The following is a 21,964-nucleotide window of genomic DNA, read 5'->3' on the forward strand; positions in this document are numbered from 1 at the left end:
TTTCACCAATTCTACACATGCCCAGGGGTAAAAGGAACCTTTTCCCCCTCAACTTCTAACGGGCCACTTTGTTTCATGCCCACCACCAATGCACGCAGGATTCATTCTCTATCTTGGTATCCTCGGAGTCTTATGAGGACCAAACAGGATCTCTGTCCTGGTTTGGGGAAGGGGAACCGATAGGCCCCTTCCACCTGAAGTTCTCCTCCCCTTTCCATTCCCAATATCTCAGGGATACAACTTTAAAAAAAAAAAAAAAATGCAATTTGGTCTTTCCCCTTTTTAAGTTCTACAATTTTTATTTCTCCTATTAAGATTATCTAACATATCTAGTTTATCCCAAATCTTTTGCTTGTCCTTTACCCCATGTCTGTATCATTCTTTAAACTTTCTACACTGTACTCCATCCTTTTGACCCTCTCTTCCACCATATTCACCCTTCCAGATACCTCCCCCCATGACCCTCCTGAATTCTCCTATTTCTGCTGTTTTCTTTTAAAACATTTCTTAGTCTTTTTTTGGAGGCCTTGACCACTGCCCCATTGCCTTCATATGTTCCAAAGAGGACTCCAAGGCTCCTCCTTCTCTCCTCCCTGTCCTCTTCCTCTCTCCTGCCCATGATGCTGGGCCTCCCAGACAACTGCTCTCCCTCTGTCCATCCCGACGCACCACTTCCATCATCACTGCTGACCTCGCCGCTGTTTCTGGGTTGCAGGTAAAGCCACTCTCCCGGTGCAGCCTGGTCTTCTACCCCTGCCTCGGGATGTTTGGTTGGGGTTGCCCACCTCCTCCATGGTCTCTCCCATGCTGCTTATTGTTGCTGCCTCCTGCAGGGTCCATCGCCGTCGCTACTCCCACCTCTGCTGTCTTTTCTGTTGGTGCCGCAGTAGTCACTCGCACTGCTGCTGCCTCCTCTCGCTTCAGTTGTTCACGAGGCTGCTCCGTGTTTGCCGGCAACGCTTCCCCCTGCCTCTCAGCCCATTCCTGTCTGTTCCTACGGGTCTCACCTCGACATGCAGGCATTGGCTCTCCCACAGCGATGCCTGCACTCTTCCATGGGCCTGCTGATGAGTGGGTCCCATTGTCCTCCAACTCTCATGCTGCACTGGGGTTACTTCTTTCTGAATTTTTTTTTCTTCCTCCTATCTATGTTTTGAACTACTTTTAGCTGTTTTTTCTGCCCCCTTTTTCCTGACTTTTCTTGACTATTTTCACTTGTTATCTCAGTAGCTTTGAGAATCATGTCTACCCCCTGCTCTGCATCACATGATTTCCCCACCTGTCCAAACTTTCTTCAGATGAAATGGCCATGTCATGAATTCAGTAATTTTACTTTGAACGGTTTCCAGTGTACTAATGTCATCAGCAAAAGAAAAAAAAGGTAAGCAAGGAAGCGAGTTTCAGCCTCCACACAATGAGCAAGTAACCTTGAGAGCACTCAAGCGTATGTAATCAAATTATGATAATAATCCATGAATGGGTCCCATAATTTATCAAATTCCATCATAGTTTCTTTAATACAATATCTAATTTTCTCCAAGAGCAAACAAAACATAATATCATCCAACCGAGGTGCAGTGTTATCTTTCCATATAATCAAAATTGCTTGTCTGGCTCTCAATGAAGTAAAGGCTCCAACTCTTTTTTAAGTTAGATTCAAGGAAATATTTTCCTGTTGAGAATAACCAAACAGAGCAATATAAGGACAAGGATCCAATTTGAGATCTCTCATACCATCTGGAAAATTTGTTCCGCATATTGTTTCATTTTGGACACTCCTAGAAGATATGGACTAGGGGATGCCTCATGTATTCTACAACTGTCGCATAGTGGATCGATGTCAGAATAAAAATGGGATAATTTTACTTTAGACAGATGTAATCTATATACCACTTTAAATTGCAATAATCATTGTCGTGCACAAAATGAGGTGTTGTTAATCAGGTCAAGTGTAGTATCCCAATCTTATTGCTTGGCATTCTAAAGTTTGCAGTTAGAGCAAAACTGATAATGGTACATAACACATTTGCAGTTCATCCATTCAGAGGTACTGCAGAGATACTTTTGCTGAAGTTCCTCAGTACCATTTCACTCATACAACTGTGTTGACATTGAGCTTTGAGGGATACACGGTATATCCTGGAAATTTGAAAAAGCAGTATTTCACAGCATCTGGCATGGTGTTGATCAAAATAGACCAGGGAAGAATTGTCATGTGTGAGGGTTTGAACTTGGAAGAACATGATCCAACTGGATTTGTTTCTTGAGGTCATTTGCATGATCATGTGATAATCTGAAAGTTAAATTGTTCTTGGCACATAATGGCTTCCATGGTGGATTGAAAATGGAAGCAAATTAGTCACTTACGACCCATAGCATTTTGGTCATTATTAGACTTCCTCAACAGAGTTTTTGTCTTGGACTGTGTTTTTGGGATCGATTTGTAGGTGTGTATATTGCTGTAGAAATTCGCAATACAAGTTCATAACAGCAGAGTCAAGCTTATGAGACCTCAGGAAGGTTTCTTTGGAGCTGGGTGCTCTCCCAGATCATTGGTGTGTAAATCCTTTGATTAATTTATCTGAATGAAAAGAATGGAGGAAGAAGGGAAGCTGACAGACTGAATTAATCTGCCACATGTGTCTGAGGAATCGTTACTGAAATGTTTTAGCCATGAGTTTTGAATTTGCAACAAGGACATCAAATTAAATTGGTTATGACTTGGAAAATGTGGTATGTTATTGGATTGCAGCAAAGAAAAAGACAGGAAAGGATCCAATTGTGGCAGCTTGACTTTGTGGTATGAAGGTTCTCACCTTTTCATCACATTGCCATCACCTCTTGTTCATCAAGTTAAAGGGAGCTGTTGTAGCAGACTGTTTGTGCATGGGTTGGAAGTTCTGTCAGTAGCTCATGACCAATGTGTGCATGTGTTTTTCGAAAGCCAAGATTAGCTTTCTTTATGTATTAAGTACAAGGCCAACAAGACATCTGTAATTTGAAACCTTGTTTTCGTTTCATGTACTGTATGCAAGTAAGCTATCCATTTTGTGTACCAGTATCTTCAAGATTCCTTCATCGCTGAGCATTCAAATACATAAAATAGGTTTGCTTTTGTCTGCCCATACAGGCACACAGAGGTGCCACTAGTGCAGTGCCCCTACTAAGAAGGGAAAGAAGCAAAAGAGAGTCCCTTCAGAGACATCGAGTCACCTTTGATCCAGGCGCCACCTCTAAGCAACTTGCTTCTGCGCTCCTGTAACCTCCGCAGCCACACAGATTCTTGTCCGTTCCAGCAGTGAACCTAAGATTGAGGCATCAATCACCTTCTTTGGTCCCTGATTCCACACAGAAGCTGCGAAAGCCCAAAAGACCATTTGGGAGCCTTTCTTGCCATTAGAATCCTCATGAACAGCCTCCTGTCTATTTTAGTGGTGATTTGAGCTACTTATCTAGACTTTAGTATGATCAAGAAGCTGTCAGTGTCTGAAGCCTTTGGTCACTCCCACGGATCCTGGTCCCGATACCTGATTCCTACAAGCCTGTCTCCAACAGCCTATTGTGAGTCCTTTGACTGCTGAGCCCATTGCTGGTCCAACTTCTTGCTTGGGTGGTGTTCTCTCATTCTGGTGCCTTGCGCTAGTTCACTGCTTCCCTGGAGCCCACAACCCTTGTGGTCTGGGCCACTGAGTGTAGGTGCTGCCATCTTGTTCATGACTTTTGGCGTCTTTTAAAATATCTAGGAGGTGATTTAAACCTGTACAGATTTGTTGGCGTTATGACTGGGCAGTAGGACCCACGGAAGAGTGATAGAAGACGTATCTCTGTTCCCTGCTCTCCCAGGTCCGCTCCAGCGGCAGCGCTGCTGTTACCACAGCTGCAGCAGCACTAGCAACGTAAGTCTTGCCAGACACTTTGAAAATCTTGTATCGAGGGGCTGATGTTGCTCAAGGGAAAATTCACAGTGTGATTTTTGTTTGCTGGACGTAACAAGCTGTGTTTTCCATTCGAAATGAAGCAGCACTCCTTGAATGGCCACCATTTTGACACTAATCCAGATAGCATGGTGGTGATTTGGTGAGCCCTGTACAGCAGGTTCTGTCTGATTTTAGGTACCCAGATTGTACAGAGTCTGTTCTTATGGTATTGCCTGTACATGGATACTTGAAATTTTTATCACTTTCCCCAATTTTAGTGATTTAACAGATTTTGAAGTGTGCTTTTGTTTAAAACAATGCTTGGAGCAGCTAGTATATAACCAGGGGTCTTGGTGCAGGGTGGGAAGTAACTACATGCAGGGGCATAGCTGGGGGGAAGCAGAAGCAGCGAGCAATCCCCCACCTTCTTAGCCTGGCAGTGCCCCTGACCCCATGGCCCTCCAACTCCGCATATTTTTGAACTGTGAGGCCACGGCATCTGCGACAGATGCCATGGTCTCACAGTTCAAAAACAGGCGCCTCTGATCTGCCCTACCGTGTCCCTGTGTGTGTTCCCTGCTAATTGGCTATTAGCTGGCATGGATGCTATGCCGCACATGAATGAATTGCTGCGAGCACAAGGCGCAAAAAGAATTCATGTTCGAACAGTAATTTAGAGAGGAAGAGCCTGAGAGGCAAGACTTGTGAGCAACATGTTTGTTTTATTTAAAAACTGAATTGCAAATTGTGCCCCACAGTTCAGTTTCGAGTTGGCATCGGGAGCACCAGTATAAGCTGAGTTGGGGGGGAGGATTCGGAGTACTGGAGCACCCAACGCTTGAGTCCCGACTTCGAATGCTCCCTTTGGCCTACACCGGAGCTCCTGACGCCCGAGTCTTGACTCCAAACCCTCCCCTCAGCCTGCACCAGTGTGCATATGTAGTAATAGGCTGAGGATGTTATCTTGGTACCATGCCATTAAACTTCAGGCTCAAGGAATCATCCTAAATTCTTCTGCAGAAAGATTGCTTTGCCCTGTATGATAGATCATTCAATGTAAGATGGTACCAGGGTTTCCCTTGACCAACATAATAAGCTCACAAGTTTGTGGTCATTTTCTTTTGTGAGAACTTGCTCTGCATAGATTATCTCCCACGTTTCCTCCATCAGTTCAGCTCCTGCACTTGACAGGAACGTCAAAGGTTGTTCACCAGCTCGAAGGAGTTGGGAAAGATGTAAAAGAAAAGTCATTCATTGTTTCTTTCAAGGAAGGGCAGAGGAAGGAGATTAGGATTGTCTAGAGGAGAGGGGAAGAAAGAGAGTAGGGCGGAGGCAGGGAGAATGTGGAAGCTTTGTGCGCTGGTTGTAAAACCCGCACACGCACATTTGGGCTTGCAGTGACTTCTTAATGTGCTCTTCCTCTTAACTACTGCCGTGTACCCCACTTTTTAATATAGTTGACAACTTATTCATGTGGTTGGGGCCACACTACACATGACAGCCATGGATAGCATATCTTGTCGAGGTTCAGGTAAACTCCATTGACTATATGGGCTTCCTGGTGTGTCTAGACCCAATATTGTTTTAACTTGTCTCTTATGACTCCACCTCCAGTGTGATGATTTATTCGGTCCTGTAAAGAGCCCTGGGATTGCTCTTGCTTTGTGATGAGTTGAGGTCTTTTTGCCAGAGGATTAATATCTGTTTTGGTTTGGAATGTCATGAAGATGGCATGCAGGACGTTGGTGTCTACTATCTCCAAATGTGGTGCTGTGACCATGGCATACTAAGATAAGGCAAATTGTATACTTCACATTTCCATTCTGCAGAGGTCACTTCTAGATTGTCTTCTGGATTTGCAGGATTTTCTCAAGTTTCTGTTGTTCCTTTGATAATCCAGAATTTAAAAGCATTTGAGAAAGAAGTAGTAACAGTTTATCATCTTTTCAAAAATGTGAAATATATTGCTTGAATTTTGCCTGAACCGCGACAAGATATGTTAGCCATGGCTGTCATGTGTAGTGTGGCCCCAACCACATGAATAAGTTGTCAAGTACATGAATAAGTTGTCAAGTACATTAAAAAGTAGGGTACATGGCAGTAATTTGTTCTTTTTTTGTGTTTTTAATTCATTCCATCACAGTTAAGTTTGAAGTAAATATTTTTAAAAATTGCAACAAATTCAAATGCTTCTGAATGCCATTATTGGACAATGCTGGTTGAATGGGGTCACTTTTTATTTCAAGACAGTAGCAGTTTGGAATTTCAGTGAGCTTACTTAACTCTCTAATTTTGATTTGTGGAATATATTTAAGTTTTGATGAAATTTAACGGCATTTATTTGATACTTCAGCTTTTAATGATTTGTTTTTGTGTTGTGAGACTTTCTCTGTTCAATGTGGCTTGATTGGGGGTGTGGCCATGCAAAGGACTTGGATATGTTTTGGTTGAGCTCTCCGTGAAGAATATATAAAAAAAAAACCAATTTAAAATTTCCAAACCAAGAATCTTTTAACCAAAAATAGATAAAGCAAGTACCAAGAGACCAAGGCAGCTAAAAAAGTGAAAGAAGTTTCTATTCAGCAAAAGCCCGAGAGGGAGTGGCACAATAATGGCTTGGGACCGGCAGAGCTGGGGAGTTGCAACAAGATCTAAATATTATCCTGGAGAAAATGGAAAATTTATGTAACCTTTACAGGCATTGAAACTGCAATGAGAGACATGTCAAAGAGGGAGTGGCACAATAATGGCTTGGGACCGGCAGAGCTGGGGAGTTGCAACAAGATCTAAATATTATCCTGGAGAAAATGGAAAATTTATGTAACCTTTACAGGCGTTGAAACTGCAATGAGAGATATGTCAAAGAGGATGACTGAATTTAAAGATATTGTTGAAGATTTAATGCAATGCATTGCCCAAGTGGAAATTGACTTGGAGAAAAATTAAGAAAAGCTAAAAACTATGGAAGATGTTGTGAAGAAATGGGATTCAGACAGACAAGGTATGGTGGACAAACAAGATTGACTGCATGGAGAACTTCGGCAGATGTAACAATGTCCGAATTATTGGGTTGAAAGAAGGGATCAAAGGGAGAGACCCAGTGAACCTCTGAAACATGGATCCCACAAGTGCTGGGAGAAAATAAATTCAAAGAAAAATTGCAGATCAAAAGGGCTCACTGCATTCTTGGATCCAAAAGAGCCAGCGATCATGACCGGTCCTGGTAAGACTTGAATTACCGGGAATGGGAGACATTACTGGGAGCAGTGTATGAATACTTTAAACAAAACAATGGTCTGCTTGAGATTGACCATGAGAAAGTGCTATTCTTTCAAGATTTTAACCCTACTTTGATTAAACAAAGGAAAAAGTTTGACGATGTAAAAAGACAACTACGTTCTAAAAATTTAAAATACTCGATGATATACCCCGTGACTCTGAGGATTGAAGTAACAAGGTAATTGGCGATTTTTTTTTTTCTTCTTCTTTCCCCAAGACTAAGAACGAAGTGGAAGATTTTTTTTGAATGCAATACAACTCTGATTATCCAAAATCGGATTCTCCAAAATCCTCAGTTATTAGAGTCGAACTGACCAGGGACGTTGGGCTCCCGGTGGCGGCAGCAGCGGGGATGTCAGGCTTCCTCCTGGCGGCAGAGGCAGTGGGGATGTCGGGCTCGCTCCTGGCGGTGGTGGTGGGGACCTCGGGTCCCTTCCCAGCAGCGGCGGTAGCGGGGACCTTGGGCTCCTAGCATGAACGGGGCCCCGGTAGGGAAGTGTTGGTTTTCGGTGTGGCCAGCATTTGTTTTGGTGAGGATTAAACATTATTTTAATGCTTAAAAAGCTTTACCTTGTTTGTTGTTTAAGCAGTGTTACAAAATATTTCCTGTTGGCACTGGGCTGTTTTTTTAAAAAAAATCAGTTCTTCAAAAAAACATTTATCTGAAATGGGCCTGGCCCTCACCATTTCAGATAATCAGACCTATACTGTATTTCAGACTTATAAAATCCAATAAACAAAGCCATCCATGTGCATGTGCATACCCAAAGTTTGTATTTGACCCCCATTCCCCCCCTCCACCTGCCTCAACAAATGCATTCCAAAAACTTATCTTGGTCCAAATTATCGTGGGGTACACACCCTATCAAAACCTTGATGAAAAGAAATCTCAATGGCAACACCATTCAAAGAAAAACACTAAAAAGAAAAGAAAGGAACTCGAAAGAAAAAGAAAACTAAGGAAGTTGAATTTTTTATGTATTATGAAAAATTACCAATAAAAAGACTGAGAAAAATGCTTACAATGGTGCAAAGTAAAAGTTATATTTTTGAGCTGTCTTGTACTTATTGTTAAAAAGGAAATATTATTGAAATGTTTGTGGAGAGCTCAAGAAACAAATTTGATAAAAGTAGTAGCAGGGTGGATATCTGTCTAAGGGGGATAATGGCACTGGAATAGGAGCATTTTTAGAAGATAGCGCTAAAGGGAGGGGTGGTTCTTCCTTGGAAGATTCTGCCAGCTTTTTTCATGGGCTTTCAGTATTTTCTGTTTACTTCACTGTCAGGGCAGGGATATTGTGTTAAAAGAGAAAAATCACTGTATTTAAACAAACAAAATGTTTCACTGCTAAACAATATTTGTTTAAAAATTGGTATGGATAGAATGTTAAAGTTTATTAGTCTTAATGTTAATGGGATAAATGAAGGTGAAGAGGAAGCGGGTCTTGGCACACTTAAAAAAAAATTAATGGCCGATGTAGTCTTTCTACACAAAACACATCTTACTAAATCAGAACATGCTAAATTTAAAAGAGGATGGGTGGGACAAGTAATGTCATCTTCATTTTGCTTAAAGACAAGAGGAGTAGCGATTTTAATTAATAATATACCTGTAATAATAGAAGGCATATTGACTGACCCAACCAGAAGATTTGTAATGGCACATTGTAAAATTTATGTAGAATCATGGACATTTATCTATGCACCAAATTATGAGGATGAAGCCTTTATGAATGATATCTTTTTAAAATATTTATAAATTTTAAACCACAATAAAAAACATTGCATTAAATTTAAAAATTATTCAAAAAGTTTTAGTTGTGGTATATATAAAAGAAGAAAACAATTAAAAACCCTACTCCCCCTCCCACCTCCCTCCCCATAACCCCTAAAAAACCTATCATACAGGTTCCCACCCCCCTGCCAAATTAGTTTAAACTGCACCCGACGGCTGTACCAAACCTAGCTGCCAATATATTGACCCCTTTTGGGTTTAGGTGTAACCCATCCTTCTTGTAGAGGTCATGCCTTCCCCAAAAGAGATCCCAATGATTCAAGAAGCCAAAACCCTGTCCTTTACACCAGCCCCTCAGCCACACATTCATTTTTCTTAACCTTCCATTTTTGTCCTCAGTTGCACTTGGCACAGGTAGCAAACCAGAGATCACCACCCTGGCTGTCCTATTTCTTAGTTTCTGTCCTAGCTCTCTGTAATCCTTTTTCAGTACTTCCTCCTTCTTTTTATCTATGTCATTGGTACCCACATGTACCAAGACATCAGGCTGTTTGCCTTCCCCTTTTAGAATACCCTGGACCCGATTTGAGATGTCCCACACCCTTGCACCAGGGAGGCAGCACACCATGCGGGCATACCTATCGGGCTCACAGAATCTCCTGTCTGTATTTCTGACAATATATTGGGAAAGTATCTGCCAAAATTAATACATACAGATCAGGTGGAATTTGTTAAAGGAAGACACTCTTCAAATAGTCTGGGCATACTATTTAACATAAAACATATGGCAAAATCAAAGCTGAACCCAGGTATCACAGTATCCCTGGACACAGAAAAAGCATTTGATTGCTTAGAATGGCTTTTCTTATTAGGGAAATTTGGTATAGGTAGAATATTTATAAATTGGATAAAAACTTTATCATAAACCACAAACTAAAATTACTACTGATAGTCAGTTGTCAGCATTTTTCCTTCGAGTAGATCAAGTAGACAGGTGTGTCCCTTGTCCCAGCGTTTTTTTTTATCCTAGTGATTGAACAGCTGGCGGAGATTATAAGAAAGGATCTGTATATAAAAGGCTTCAAAGTCAGACAAGAACATAAAATTAGTCTTTTTGCTGATGATGTGCTATGATGGTTGACTCCTTGATAAAATTACAAATGACATTGGGGAAAAATATGGAAGAGTTTCGGGTTACAAAATAAATATGGATCAGAGTAAGATAATGCCATTGTTGAATTTTGTCTATGAAAGTCATCAAAAAGTTAGTAGATTTAAATGGAAGACAGAATCAAATATTTAAGAATAATGATATAATTATTTACAGAATTTATACAAGTTGCACTCCTCATAGAAAAAAAAACTGAGAAATTGAAAGACCTGCTGATTACTTTAGTGGGAAGAGTAAATTGTATTAAAATGAAAGTGAAGCCAAGATTACACCTTGCACTACCCAAAAAAATTCCTGTAAATTATTAAATAATTATATAAGATTATTCCATAGGAATAATAAGGTCTCAAATTTCACTGGAAAAGCTAACATGGGACGTTAAACTAGGAAGGCTTGGGCTTCTGGAATTTTGAAGTATTATTTATCAGCACAAGTTAGATTCATTCTTCTTTGAAGAAGGTACCCCAACCTCCCCCCTTGGATTAGAATGGGATTGTATTAACTAAGAGAGGGGACAGCAAAGGACTTCTAAGTGGATTGATAAGTTAATCACAAAAAAGACTGATAATCCTATATTGGTTCATATGATTAGAATATGGCATGAAATCATTGGAGTGAAAAGCAGGGATATCACTAAGAGCACGATTATGTAAAAAAAATTGTGCTACTGCCCATGAATCTGGGTGACAGAATACTAAACTCCTGATATGACAGAGGAATAAGAAGTATTGATGGTTGCTATGAGGAGGGTCTTCTGTCATTTGAACAATGAAGACATAATAATGGGACTTTCTTCTGTTATCTGCAGCTAAGATCATTCTTGAGAGAAAGATGGGGGCCAACATTGGTCCCACCTGAAATTATTGAAATGGAAAGAATTCATAACAAAAATGTATTATGCTCTCCAGAGTGAAAGCGCAAAACCAGATTTACAGAGATCGAGAGCGAGAGAGAGAATGGAGTCAGACCTAGGCCTTGCAATACTAGAAAGATGCTGATCTGATTGGTGTTTGGATTGTATGACATTAATTATAAACATAAGATGCAGATTAGTTCAATACAATTTCCTACACCAACTATATCTTGCATCATAGAAGTTGCATAGATCACAATCTGAAAAATTGGAGATGTGTTTTAGATGTGGGACAGAAACAGGAATGTTTTTACACCTTTTTGGCAGGATATGGCTGAAATAAACAAGGATAACGGAGTGACCTTCGCGGATGACCCAGAGCTTTATCTTTTAGATAACTTTACTGAAATAAGCAATACATTAACAAAATTCCAAATTTCATTTGATTAAAATAGTCTTAGCAGTGGCTAAGAAATGTATTGCAATCGCTTGAAAATGCGACTCTACATATAGCACGATGGATTGCAAAAAAGAATAATTGTATGCCTATGGAAAAGATTACATATTACTTAAAGAACAAATATGACATATTTGTTAAGATATGGAAGTCATATTTGGAGCATGTAGGGGCCCAATTATAAAGAGAATAATAGATGCTGCTATAGTATAAATACTAACGACTTCCCCGCATTTTTTTAATGGTCAATATAAATGTGAGCTCTGACAGTGTGTGGATTTATATTGTGAAAGGGGGGTGGGGGGAAAGGGGTTTTTGTTTTTTTTTGTAAGGGGTGAAATAAAATTTTATATATTGAAGAGTTTATTATGTATATTTATGAAAATAAAACAAATAAAATATTCAAAAAAATGCAGCTTGGTTAAATTCTTAACAAATATCTAAAAAAGGAGCAATTTTAAACCTTTATCCTTATGAATCTGTTTAATCATTCTTGTAAATAATGACATGATTTCTACTTAAATGTACCATGAGTGGCAATGAAGACCTAAAATTCCCAAATAGGTGAAGATAAATGCAGGATTGTGGCCATATAAAATCAACCTGAATTTTCACTGAACTCCAACAGCAATCTCACCCCAACTTCTAGTCATGATTAGTAAGCAATTAGACAAGAGGATGAGGAGGTGGAAGCTTCCTCAACATGCCCACCCCTCTTCAGCTGGAACTATCAAATGAATGATCCTCCCGTTTTACTTCATGACCAAAACCAGGCTTAGCGCACAAATCAATAAATGGTTGGTCCCTAGCAAAGCACAATCTGCTGTAGGGCTTGATAGGTTAAGCAATGTTGGAGATGTAGGAGAAAAAAAATAATTGTTTACATTTCATGCTGGAACCTTTGATTAACTCTGCCTGTGTCCCAATGTCCTGTTGGACATGATAAAGTCTATGGACCTGGCCTCTCACGAAGGACAGTCCTTCAGAGTTGGTCGCAATTCTTGCTGTTGTTCCAATGTGTTGCAATATTATAATCTACCAGGCACAGAAGTGTAGTGGTTTGCATAACCCTATTTCAGCACCAACCACTCTGGTTGGAATTCACTGTTGTCTGAAAGTTCTCCCCATGATTAGGTTTCCTCCAGGTGCGCTGGTTCCCTCCCATTTTCCAAAGACATACAGGGTTGGTATGTTAATTGGTCACGAGTATATTTGGGCATCATAGAGTTGTGGACCAGAAGCACCTGTGACACATGTCCTGTATATGAATAAATACAATTCACACTGTTAAGTCTGCAGCTCCCTGTTTTCTCTTCCCTGACTTTAAATAGTGGAGATAGATTTGCTTTCTTCCTGTTGTGAGTAGCATTCCAAGATTTGTGGCATTTTGGAAGATGATAATTAGTAAATAATAGTTACCTCCTTCAACCCTATAATGTAGGACATAATATCCTGGGAGTTTACGAGATTTCAGTCCAATTGACGATGACAATTTCTGAATTCCGCTGGCAGTTTTACAATTTGAAAGAGGATCATTTCAGTTGTAGTTAGACAGACATAGTCTCAGGAAATGACCAGAAACATTCTTCAGGGCTTGTCCCAGGTCCAATCATTAGTTGTTTCATTGATTTTTTTTTCAGTATGAGGACAGAAATGGGGTATTAGAATTGAATTTTGTCTGACAGGCAAATTATCAATTATTCAATAAGGTAGTCTGTGCATCTCATGCAGGAATTCTACACAGCATTCAAACTGAGGCTGATGTGTTTCTTGTAATAATTTGGACCACACAAATATCAGTGATATTTCATGGTTTGTTCAATCATCTTCTATTGACGTCCCCTTATCATGATCAAATTTCCTTCCATCCACACTTTAGATAGTCATCACTGACTTTGCCAAACGTATGTCGACTTGATTTTATCGACATAGTATGAAGGCATTGCATGAGAAGTGACTTTATCCGCTGACTCCCTAAGTATTATCTTATCACCTTCAAGGTGTAAGTCAGGGTATGAATAAATTATGAAGTTGTTGATGAACAGGAGACGTTATCATCCATACTACTTGTTTGCAGAGTTGTCCCATTCTTCTTTTCTCGATGGCCTTCAAATTATTTCCCCTCTGCTCTGTCCAGTTTCCTTTTGATATCACCACCTAGCAGGCAATGAGTTTAAGATCATAACCACTTCATTTAAACACATTTTCCTCTACTCCTTTGATATAGATTCTCTGGAATCTACATCTCAGGATCTCTGAAGTCTTGAACTTTTCACTATTTTCTCCAATTCCTATATGACCATATACATTTCCATCATATCTTTATGTCCTTGGAGCAAAAATGGAGGACACCCCAATTTTTCTCCTATCTCCAGAGCTATTGGGTTGCCACTGGGAAATCCCTGATATTGTACCAGACTGAGCAAAAGTGCTCAATGAGATCTCTGTTTGCATCCAGTCTCTTTGCGAAGGACACCACAACAGGAGCACTGCATGCAGTAGATGACCCCTGCACATTCACATGTGGTGTTACTTCATTTGGAAGACCTCAAATGGTAGCGAGGAAGGAGGTGTGGGTGCAAATGTAGCATTTCTTGTGGATGATTGTAGGTGATGATTAGTGGAAAGGTGGGAGTGAATGAGACAGTCATTAGAGGGAACAGTTTCTGTGGAAGGCGGAGAGGGGAAGAGGTGCCTGGTGATGGGATCACATAGGTGACAGAAATAGCAGAGGATAATGTGTTGGATGAGGAGACCAGTGGGGTGGTAGGTGACGACAAGGGGGTATTGTCCTTATTCCGCGTGGAGGCAGAGGGGGCCAGGGCAGATCTGCTGGTAATGGAGAATGAACGGGAGACGGCTGACTTGATGGTGGTAGAGAGGAAATTGCGTTTTTTCAAGGAGGGCATCTCGGATGATTGCTCAACCCGGGAGCAGATGCAACAGAATCAGATAAATTGTGAGAAAGTAATGGAATCCTTACAGGGGATAGGGTGCGAAGAGGTGTGATCAAGTTAGCTGTGGGGAGAGTGTTGAAGAAATGGACCAAGTGGATTTGAGGTAGGGGTAAAAATTGGCAGCAAAGTGAATAGAGTTTAAAAGCTCATCATGGGTACATGAGGAAGTACAAACATAGTTGTCAATGAAGCCAAGGAAGCGTTGAGGGCCCTTGCCTGTGTAGATTTGTAGCATGGATTGCTCTACAAATAACTATGACCTATCTGTTTGCCTATGTCTACCCTTTTGACTTGGAGAAAGTGGGATGAGTCAAAGGAGAAGTTATTGAGTGTGAAGGAAAGTTTGGCCGCAAGAGGGTGGTGGTGGAAGGGGACTGGTTGGTATTGTTGACAAGTAAGAAATGAAAGGCTTTGAAGCCTTCAGAATGGGGAACGGAAGTGTATAGTGGTTAATGTCCATGGTGAACATGAGGCAGTCAAATTCAAGGAATTGAAAGTTGAAGTGATTGATGGCATTGAAGTGTCATGGATGTAGGGGGGCAAGAAAACTGAGTTGAGGTTAAGTGGATACCGGTTCAGCAGAAATGAAATGCCTACCGGGACAATTGTGTTTGTGGATCTTTGGGTAGGAGGTGGAACCGGGCAGGGTTGGGAAACAATGAGGATGGAGGCCATGGAAGGGAGAAGAAAAGAAGTGATGAGTTCAGCGATGGTGTCTGTGACGGTGGTTTAATGAATTTTGATGGGATCCAGAGTCTGAAAGTTGTCATATGGCTTTGGCTGGATCGAGGTCAGTGCGTCAGACCACAAAGGTGCCACCCTTGTCTGCAGATTTGATAGTGAGGTTAGGATTGATATAGAGAGAATGGAGGGCTGAGTGATCTGAGGGGATGAGATGAGATTAAGTGAGGGGAGTCATGAAGTTGTGATGATTGATGTCTTAATGACAGTTGGAAATATAAAGGTCCTGATCAAGTAGAAGACTAGAACAAGGTGTCCAGGAGGAGGAAGAAGGTTTAAGGTGGGTCCTAGATGGGGCTGGGGTGGAGAATCTTGGTTGTTGAAGTTGGCCTGGAGATCGAGTCGACAGAAGAGTTCAGCATAATGGCATGTGTGGAACTCATTGAGGTGTGGGTGAAGGGGGAAATTAGGTGAGGATTCTATTTAGGACAGAACATTTGGTCTCCAGGTGGGGGGGGGGGGGGGGGTCGGAGGGGATGGTAAAGACCAGGCAAGAGTTGTGGAGAGGAGGATGAGGGGAATCAGGAGGTGGAGGGTCAGAGGCATCTAAGGTAGGAAGGGGAAAAGCCAAGGTGAGAGTTCGTGATGGAACTTGTTCATTAGGTTGCTAGAGCCAGAATGAGAGGTCGTGATGGAGGCTCCCTCCTGAAAGCTGCTTGGGTAAGAATTCATGTCGAAGGCTCAGTCCTGTAGCCACCAGTGCCAGGGTTGCAGTTCACGATGGAGACTCAGTCTTGTGGGCCTCTGGGGCCAAAGTAAAGATCTGCATCAGAGGTCACAGAGGCTGCATTCTCTAGGGAGGCAAACTTCCAGTCCTTGATGGACACCAGGTGAGGGTAGAACTGCTGGATGAACATGTGAATCTGGTGGAAGATGAAGTGTAGGAGAAGTTCATGGCGGGTGAGGTTTGGAGCTGCAGTAGTAAGAGAGTGAGGGTCCACTGGTACTTGCACAAGCAGGTGTGGGTGGTTCATCAGATGCGGTGAAAGAAGCGCCGAGAGCAACAATCAGTGCAGTGCAGGTACATTAATCCTTGTGGGGACCAAACTGGGAGTGGAGCTGGAAACCATGTGGCACAAGATGGTGACAGTGTAAGTTGTTAGGAAGGACACATGGCTGTGGAAGCAAGTGTGGGTGGTTTTCAAACTGCCCCAATAAACTCACATTCCACTTTAAACAATCCCTATGCCACAAATGCTCTGTGATTAGTAAGGGATTGCTTAAGCTGGCATGTGAGTGGAAAGAAAATGGTATGAAAAAAAACAGTTTTAATTGTACCTAATTGACTCGTTATGCACGCAGTTTCACAACTCCAAAGGAAATGGGCCAGTGACCATTTTTCTCAAGCAAAATATTTCAGTAGCAATTGGGTCTGGAGCAGTGGTTCTCAACCTTCCCTTTCCACTCACATAACACAAGTGCTCTGTGTTTGGTAAGGGATTGCTTAAGGTGGAATGCAAGTTTAGGGGGGGGGCAATTTGAAAACCACTGTAGAGCTTGAGAGGAACATGGAGTGCAGAGTGAGGGAAGTGAGAGAAGCTCTTGCAGAACCACCTTTGAAGAGAAGAGAACTTTAGGGTTGTTCTATTTGTTGTCCACTTGCTAAGAACCAAATATTTTTTGTAACTGTGAAAGATTTATTAGATATTTGAACCTGATTCTTATCCCAATATAGCTACTGTGTTTAAAATAAAATGGAGCAGCTATATAATGAGCAAAATGGGTGGCAGGTTTCAGGCGGGATACAGAATCACATTAAGATTTTCCTTCACTTTATAGGATGGGGAAGTTTTCTATTTTTGCACCAGGCTTGAAACTTTCATGTGGAGATCTATCCTTGGATTCTCCATCTGCGAAGCAATGTTCTGGTGTGCCTTTGAACATTGTTTGGCATTCAAATTTATCTGTTCAGTCCACTTGTATTGCATAGAGGTCATTAAGATAATCGCTATAGGACAGCTGTCACTATATTTTGTTTACCACATATATAGCTCTGTCTCTAGACAGAGGCCAGTAATTATCTCCAACACAGTTCTAAAATAATTTTAATTCAATTCTGATGCTCTAGAAATTCTAGTTTGTATAGAAATTTTGGTCAGTGCTAGCTATTATAACATTATCTTTATGTTGTCAATCAATCTGTCCAGTAATGCAAGACTGAGTAATTCATTTTTTCCATTAATTCAACCCTGTTGAACTCCCTTTGTTCTCTAATATGTCTGCTGCATGTATAAGATTAATCTAAGTAAAATGTATTTGAATGCTTGTAAAAATCCCAGCTTTATCTATTATTTCATGGCTTCATATTTTCTTGGAACTGGATTCAGGTTTCACTTTTATATAAAACAACTAAATCAATTATGAGCTGCATAATAATGCATACTGTGCTCCCTTCTTGATCTATTTCTCATTTAATTTCTTCTGTAAAATATTTTCTGTGCCAATCAGATTACTGAAGTAACTTGAATTTTGTGTACTAAATTGTTTGACCAAACGACTATTTTCTGCAAAATGTATTTTTTTGTCATGTGCTCAGAAAAAAAAGTGGAGAGATCTTTTAAGGGAAATGGGTTGAAGTCCCAGTTCCTTTGGATTTGATTATGTAAATTAGCCATCTTCATTCATGGATGTATAATGTGCAAACATCCTCAATATGGCTGGATTCATTTCTTGACTGGAAGCATCTGCACATTTTCTCAAGATGTAAGCAAAGGTTGAATACTTCTATCATATTTGTATTTGATATGTCTTATCAAAAGGTTACAAATTGAAATTGCATTCCAGAAGCTTGAACATAGCTGTCTGAAACAACACTCCTTGCAATGATATGGGAATGCTGGCAGTGTTGGAGATGGGGCACGAGAATGAGAGAACCCATGACCCATATTGCTGTAAGGTCAATGTAGGGTAACAGCATGGCGATTGGTTCATCAACCTAACCATCATTTATACCTCAATTTAAGTCTAGCTGGTCTTTATCATATGGTTCTCTGTGGAAACTTTTAAGTTTCCATACTGGTGAATGCTTCTTTGTATTACAACAGACTACATTTAAAAAAAATTACTTCATTGGAATTTGGAATATCTTGAGTTATGAATATGTCATAACATTCCTATAACATTTTAGTTTAAATTGAACTGCCTTAAAGTTGCTCTTTTTCAAATTCCTTGGCCTTGGGAATGCATACTGTATTTTTGCCTTGAGTATTCCCATCAATCAGTGCCTTTGGATTGCTAGGCTGTAATCTAAGTTTGCTGTGTGAAATGGTCATTCTTTGCAACTGTTACAGTTCAGAGTGAGCTGCAAGGTTTGCCCACTAAACAATTAACGAGCAACAGATGAAATTCATTGGTAAGCAATGGGCAAAATGTTGACAATATATTGGTCCTTGTGTTAAGGCCTAAGGTGCAGTGCTGGAGCTACCCTAGTCAAAATAGGTTTTTGTAAATCATTTCTTCTCTCCCTATATCAGAGATGACGCTACTCCCTTTTTCTAACTTCTTTGTTATCTTACTCCATAAAGACACCTTTAACACCACTATAAATGTCAGAACAAGATGAAAATTGTAGTGTTTGTTTTTGTAAAATAAAAGCATGAACAATTGTAGGTAAATGTTAGTTTTGTTTTTTGTGTAGACTGAGCTGCAAGTGAAATTTATAAAGCTGCTTTATCTGGATGGTAAATCTGATGCCGTGTCCTTGTACAAATCTATAAAGAAGTTCTATGTTGAGCACCAAATCTGCCTCCAGTCTATGGCCATGATAACTACAAATGGTTCAGCTATCATGATGGGATCGAAAGGAGGTCTTCATGTCAAGCTCAAGGTAAATTCTAATTTTGCCTCTTAGAAACAACAATATGTTCCTGTTGGAATTCTCAGTAGGTTAGGAAGATGGAATTACTGTTTGGAAATTGTTTATGGGTTATTGAGCTGTTTTATTATTCTAATACAAAAAGTGCATGCTAACTTTTGAATGTGAAAGCTGAACTTGTTTATAATCTGAGATCCTCCAAACCAGAATGAATACAAATAAGGTCTTTCAACTGGAAATTGGAAGTATATAGAGATGGATGATAAATAGCACTATTTCCAGTCTCCAATCTAGGCTTTTCAAGTCCTTGAAAGAAGGTGTGTTTGACAACATGTTTGTTCTCTAAACAGTCCAAATGGCTTGAAAGGTGGCAAATGTAACCTGGGTATTCATGATTTAGAGGAAGAATATGGATGACTGGGCCAGAGGGTGAGTTGATTGACTGGCCACATTAATTTTACTTTTAAAAGAGCAAAGTTGTCCTAAGAGGAGAGGTTGAATAAGTATGCCATAGAGCTTGGGAGAATGAGATGAGTTCAGAAATCAGAGGTGCAGAGAGACTTGGGAGTCCTTGTGCAAGAATCCCCAAAGTCAACTTGAATGTAGAGTCAAAATGGTAAGGAAGATAAAACGAATGCAAGCATTCATTTTGAGAGGGATAGAATAAAATTCAGGGATGTGATGTTGAGGCTTTATAAGGCATTGGTCAAACCATACTTGAAATAATGGGAACATTTTGAAGCTCCATATGTAAGGAAGGATGTGTTGGAATTGTAGAGGGTCCAGAAGAAGTTTACAAGGATGTTCCCTGGAGTACAAGGATTTTCATTTGAGGAGTGTTTGAAGGCTCTGGGACTGTACTCACTAGAGTTTAAAAGAATGGGGGGAAGTGAAATCTCATTGAAGCCTATCGAACACTGAAAGGCCTGTATAGCGTGGATGTGGAGAGGATGTTTCCCGTGGTGGGGGCTCTAGGAATACAAAATAGTTCTTTTAAGAACAGAGATGAGGAGGCATTTTTTTTTACCCAGAGAATGGTGAATTTGTGGAATTTGCTGTTATCTGTGACTACGGAGGCCAAATGATTGGGTATATTTAAGATGAACATCCAATAGGTTCTTGTTGAGGAAAGGAATCAAAGGTTCAGGGAGAAGGCAGGAGCATGGGGATGAAAAACATTGTAAATCAGCCATGATGAAATAGTGGGGCCAAAATGATGGGCCGAATAGTTTAATTCCACTCATATGACTTATGATTTTATGATATCAGTGAAAGGTATGTTCTTGAGGGGCAATGCTAGGATGAAAGGGAGATGTTTCTTTTTGAAATCTGTCAAATGATGGGTGATAATCTTGGAATAAAAGCTCAGCATTTATGGTTTATTGCTGCAGGAGGTTGCTGGATCTCTGACAAATATAAATTTATTTATACCTTCACTGGAATCAGATAAGATGCAATGCAATTAATAGAGCAAGTTAGTGGAATGCTGTACTCAGGAAATTATTAGAAAAAGGTTCTCTGGGACAAGATTTATATACACTTGGAAAAACTGGTATACGTAGCATAGAATTGTTGGCAAGACTTCACTTTTGACCAATTACATTGAGTTTTTTGAAAAGGTAACTAAAGATATTGATGGACTTCAATAAAGCCTTCGACAAGTTCTTGTGGCAGGCTGGTTCTAAAATGTTAAAGCATGTGGAATCCAAAACAAGTTAACAGATCGGATCCAATAGGAGGCAGGAGGTGATGGAGAATTGTTTTTGTGATTGGAATCCTGTGACCAGTGATGTACCACAGGGATTGGTGCTGGGACCCTTGCTGTTTGTTGTACTGTATGCATTAGCAACTTGAAGGTGAAAATGTGATAAGTTTGCAGATGACATAAAAATTGGTAGAAAGGTGAGCAGCCTTGGGTCACAAACTGATATGGATTTGGGTCGTTGGGCAGGATAATGGATGATGAAGTCGAATGAAGGTAGGGCACTTAGCATGAATGGTATGACTCGAAAGTTCAGTAAAACCAATAATCCTCAATATAACTGAAAATCCTGATGGTTGACATCTGACTCACCAGCTACTGTTTCACTTTCCACTTTCTGAACTCTCCGGGTGCTCTCTTCCATTCATTCAGTCTACAGTTCCCACACTCCTCTTTCCTACCTTCTGGGTGTCTGCTTCCCATGCTTCCATTTTCCTCTTCTCACACTGCCCTGAAACTGAACTAGTTCTGTTACTTGGGTTCATTGAAAAGTTGCTAAACAATTTTTCATTATAAAGTGAATTAGAAGTGATTTGAAGTATTTAGTAATATTATAAAAGCATATACAAATCCAGATCTGCTGGTGAGGCAGAACCAATGTTCTCAGCATGCTGGATTAATGGAGGTTTGAGGAAGTCCAAAGATCACTGAATAAGCACAGATAGAGGTGATGGTGAAGAAGACATATGGGATGCTTGCCTTAATTTGCTAAGTTACAGAGGTTCAGGGTAGAGATGCATTGGGGCCACTTTATAACATATTTAGCCTACAACTGGTGCATTTTGTACATTTTTCTTGACACATTGTATGAAGGATGTGATTCTATTGCTGATGGTGTTGAGTAGATTGACAAAAGATGTTTCATGGATGGAATGCTTCGGTTATGAGAAAAAACTAGATATTTGGGAAGGTTTAAACCGAGTTGGGCTAAGGAATGGAGTTCAGAGTAGGTGGTATGATGTGGGAGGTAGAAGTCCAGTAGGCATGACAGTCCAGAAAATTGGAGGCACACAGAAGACTGCATATGTTGTAATCTGAAGCCAAAACTCTTCCTCAAGACTGAGGAAAGTGGGGGAGTCACATGATGGAGAAGTGGCCGGTCGGGTAAAACCACCCCTCTCCAGAAAAAAAGTCAGGAAAAGACAAAGCTCAACAAATATAAAATACAAGAAATAGAAGATAAAGTTACAGAGAAGAGAAAGAAGATGGCACCGAAGAAGGAGAAAGTAAAAACAACCGGAAAAAAAAAGTCACAGGAGAAGAAAGAAAAAAGCCTTT

At 40.4% G+C, this 21,964-nt stretch overlaps 1 protein-coding gene across 3 annotated transcripts in view; it reads left to right on the forward strand.

Annotated features, from left to right (window-relative positions):
- Nucleotides 1-21,964, forward strand: part of nckipsd (NCK interacting protein with SH3 domain) — a 212,249-nt gene that overhangs the window by 18,348 nt on the left and 171,937 nt on the right. For 2 of the 3 annotated variants that reach the window (XM_069936909.1, XM_069936910.1), the window contains exon 6: nucleotides 18,748-18,936. The exons of the other annotated variant lie outside the window; for it this stretch is intronic. In XM_069936909.1, the coding sequence (XP_069793010.1) occupies nucleotides 18,748-18,936 (189 nt within the window). The remainder of the gene's footprint in view (nucleotides 1-18,747; nucleotides 18,937-21,964) is intronic. 3 annotated transcript variants of the gene reach the window in all.

The sequence above is a fragment of the Narcine bancroftii genome, chromosome 5 (genome assembly GCF_036971445.1).
Source record: "Narcine bancroftii isolate sNarBan1 chromosome 5, sNarBan1.hap1, whole genome shotgun sequence".
NCBI lineage: Eukaryota > Metazoa > Chordata > Chondrichthyes > Torpediniformes > Narcinidae > Narcine > Narcine bancroftii.